Source organism: Urtica dioica, chromosome 12, assembly GCF_054948205.1.
Source record: "Urtica dioica subsp. dioica isolate 48M chromosome 12, U.dioica_male_clone48M_v1_H2, whole genome shotgun sequence".
Taxonomy (NCBI): Eukaryota; Viridiplantae; Streptophyta; class Magnoliopsida; order Rosales; family Urticaceae; genus Urtica; species Urtica dioica.
Genome location: NC_142767.1, coordinates 467,164 through 471,280, shown reverse-complemented (window position 1 = coordinate 471,280; position 4,117 = coordinate 467,164). Strand labels below are relative to the sequence as shown.

General features: G+C 35.5%; 1 protein-coding gene across 4 annotated transcripts; it reads left to right on the top strand.

Annotated features, from left to right (window-relative positions):
• Nucleotides 1–1,204: 1,204 nt before the first annotated feature.
• On the top strand, nucleotides 1,205–3,679 carry APL (Homeodomain-like superfamily protein). Of its 4 annotated transcripts, none has more exons than XM_089603709.1 (6): nucleotides 1,205–1,621; nucleotides 1,741–1,817; nucleotides 2,017–2,074; nucleotides 2,213–2,273; nucleotides 2,537–2,579; nucleotides 2,767–3,679. In XM_089603709.1, the coding sequence occupies exons 1-6, from the start codon at nucleotides 1,453–1,455 to the stop codon at nucleotides 3,418–3,420; spliced, it is 1,062 nt and encodes a 353-aa protein (XP_089459835.1). In that variant the 5' UTR covers nucleotides 1,205–1,452; the 3' UTR covers nucleotides 3,421–3,679. The 4 variants fall into 4 exon arrangements, with proteins under 4 accessions (XP_089459835.1, XP_089459834.1, XP_089459833.1 ...); XM_089603708.1 differs by having other exon boundaries at nucleotides 2,207–2,273; XM_089603707.1 differs by having other exon boundaries at nucleotides 2,017–2,083.
• Nucleotides 3,680–4,117: the final 438 nt, after the last annotated feature.

The following is a 4,117-nucleotide window of genomic DNA, read 5'->3' as shown; positions in this document are numbered from 1 at the left end:
AAAATTCAAAATACCTATTTAAAATCATAAAAGGATAGATTTTGGACCATAGTTCCTATGAATTAATTGTCACATCTTTAAAATTAGTTATTTTATTTAAAATTTTGAAACATAAGGGTACTTTACAATTTGAACAATTTATTTAGTGACTTAATCTTTGTCAATATAATTAATAACATGCATGTTTAATGATGATCATATCTACCTAAAATTATAAAAGTACTAATGTAAATGATGACAGAATGATTTCTATATAGACAGAATAATAGTCCCCTAATCATAAAATTTTAATGTCATATATGTATTGCTATGATTGGATTGGAACCTTTTCATTGGTAATGACATAAAGGGTTGTCTTTGTGTTCTAAAACATGATGTCCGATTGGTTAAGGTTCATAATAATTATGCTAAAAAGGGGTCGTACTACGAAATTGCAGGGACCAAAAATAAATATGAATCACACACACATATTATATGTACATAATAAATTTATCAATTTTCTTTGTTTATCACAGCCAAGCACTATTAAGAGTGTAATTGCAAATGGTCAGCATAGTTTATTTATTTATTTGCGGTTCAGAAAAAGAAGGATAAAGTACTATTGTCCATCATCATTGCTTGAGGGGTCTCACTCATATCTTCTAATGCCTAAAGGTTCACATGCTACAGGAATAATAACTGCCTGCTTCTCTCTTCTTTTGGTTATACCAAAATACGAACACTACTTCTCATAATACGTTATATATTATACACACACATGTACACAGTCACATACTGCACATGAATTTAATACGGATGACGAATCTAGATATGCTTGAATAAATATTACCGATAAGTATACAATTATATATATATGTGCACTCTCAGAAACGGGTTAATACTCGCGTGCCCTAAAAGAAAAATTAATATCTAAATCAAAACCAAGATGTGAATAAAATATTACATGTACTCAATTTACATTCTATTTTCTATTCCTTTATTGCATCACTTAAACTGAAATTTAACTGGAAGATCACCAATATTTACCATGAGAATTACACGTTTCTCTCTCTGATTAGTAGTATTAAAATATCGAGAGAGAGAGAGAGAGAGAGAGAGTTTTAAAGAACGCCTATTCTAATATTTTGCAGTCCTTCCTTTGCATAAAGGTATACTCTCTCTCTCTCTCTCTCTCTCTCTCTCTCTATATATATATATATATATATATATATGTAATATATATGAATTAAGTAATATAATAACTATATCTCAAAGAACTTTTCTTTTATGTAAGGCTAAGCTTGTCTCCTCAAAAAACCAAATAACACACATATACACACAGAGAGAAACACAAACATTGCTCTTCCAGTTTCTTAAAAAACGCACCCTATTCGATCTTCCCTATTTGCATCGCATTTGTTCTTGAATCTCTCCAAGTATTCTCTCCCAGAGAGAAAGAGAAGCAAGAAAAGAATGTTCCAGCACAAGAAGCCCTCGCCTATGAATTCGCATGAGCGTCCCATGTGCGTTCAGGGAGACTCTGGCCTCGTCCTCACCACCGACCCCAAGCCCCGTCTCCGCTGGACTGTCGAGCTTCACGAGCGCTTTGTTGACGCTGTCACTCAGCTCGGCGGACCCGATAGTACGTACCTATATATACATCTTTCTCTTCTATATATATATATATACATACACACACACATGACACATGTTCATGTTCATGTTCATGATCATCAATATCTCTTTGTTATTATTGATCAGAGGCCACCCCGAAGACCATCATGAGAGTCATGAGTGTGAAAGGACTGACTCTTTACCACCTCAAGAGCCATCTCCAGGTTTGATGATCTAGGGTTTTTACTTTTACATCCATCGATATATATTTGTGATTGCACTTTTATGACATTTTTCAAAGTTGTAAGCTTGTGTTTAATTGTGCTCTTTGCTTCTTTAGGGTTTTTTCTCTCTCTCCCTCTCTCTCTCTCTCTCTCTCTCTCTCTCTCTCGACATGTTAAATCTTTTTTTTATCCTGAACAGAAATTTAGGCTAGGCAAACAACCTCACAAGGAATTCAACGATCACTCGCTTAAGGACGGTATGAGAGGTGACTTTTCTTTCTAGGGTTTCTTTTTATACCGTCGCTGTATTTGTTTACAGATTTTAATTTTTTTTGTTGTATGTATCTAATTATGCATAGTTTTGGGTTTTTCTCCATCTTTCTTGTCAGCAACAGCTCTAGAGCTTCAACGAAATACAGCGTCCTCTTCAGGGATTATTAGCCGGAATATGAACGAGTATGCACATATATATATATATATATATATATATATATATATATATATATATATATATAACACATGTTTCCTTGATTTCTTTTCTAGAAAGCTCTATAACTAAATTTATCCCTTAATTTGCATTTATATATGTTTTCCTCTAGTTCTATATATGTGTGTAGAATATGGGGTTATTTATGGGGAGGGTTAAATATTTCAAGCGAATTGTGTGTATATGTTGAACTGTTATTTAGCAGTAACTCACACTTGGTTGATGCGATTAGGATGCATATGGAGGTCCAGAGAAGAATACATGAACAACTAGAGGTAGCGTTATGACTCGACCATATCATCAACTTTAATTTATTCCATATATGAACCATACAAAAACATGGTGAGGAGAGAGAAAGAGAGAAGAGTGAGATAAAAGATGGAAGGCTTTATGAACCTCTTCTTTAGTTGTGGAATAACCTTTTTTTTATGCGTATACGTTTTCCTTTTTGTTATTCTCCAGGTTCAGAAGCACCTCCAGTTGAGGATTGAGGCTCAGGGAAAGTACATGCAAAGCATATTGGAGAAAGCTTGCCAAACCCTAGCCGGTGAAAACAACATGGCCTCCGGGGGCTACAAGGGCACAATCGTAAATAACCACAGCGTGAGCCCTCACCACCAACACCACATGGGCATGAAAGAGTTCGCGTCTCCCCTCGGAAACTTCCAATCCTTCCAGGACCTCAACATCTACGGAGGTGACCAAATCGAGCTTCAGACGGGCATGGAAAGGCCGTCCCTTGATGGCTTTCTGTCCGACCACAATGGGGACGGAACCAACATCTGCCTCGGAAAGAAAAGGCCAAGCCCTAATCATTACAATGGAACCGGGAAGAGCCCGTTGATATGGCCTGACGATCTCCGGCTCCAAGACTTGGGCGTTGGCTCGGCCGCGTCTTGCCTCGACGTCCAGATCGATCGAGGTTCCAGCGACATTGACTCCTTATCCGACATCTACGAGTCAAAGCCTGTTCTCTCCATTGACCAAATGAGTGACAAGAAGTTTCAAGACGCCGGAGTAGGTAATAAGCTCGAGCGGCCATCTCCTCGGAGAGTTCCTTTAGCGTCCGAGCGGATGAGCCCTATGATTCAAGGAAGGAATTCGCCTTTTGGGTGAGGATTAATTCATTCGATTGTTGGACCATGGTTTAGGTGTAAGCTATATATTAATTCACTCAATACAGATATGATATATTAATTAAACTCCCTGTGATGTGGGATCTATAGGGTTTTGTTCATCAAGTTTATTTAGCAGTTATATCCATATTAGGGTTTCTACTCGTGAGTGTATGATAAATGCCATGCATGGCAAACCCAGTTAAATTACAACCTCAAATTCAGCACAAACAATTGTATTAATTTTTCTATTGTGACCATTGGAATGTTCCAAATTGACACTCTTAAATTTTTACTATTTTTGTTCTTTTCACATCGAAATTGATCAGATAAAATTCCATTATCAGATTATAGTTATTAGGGTTTTGAATTATGTATACATATTATAACTAATTTGATTTCTTTTTATGCTATGCTAATGAGAGTGTATACGCTATATCTATACTAAATGTTATCATGATACAGTGGGCGCTAGATTATTCTTTATAATGTTCATAAGATAATATTAATTCAAATTCAAACAACATAAAAATATATTGGTATATTACTTTTCAGCTGTCTCATCTTATATATGTGGTTCTTGTTTATATAGGTATTACTTTTATTTTTGTTGGTAGAGTTTTAATAAAAATGTAATTCTTTTTTTGTTTGTTCCATAAATGGAAGACGATAGTCACATATATAAATTAAAGACATAT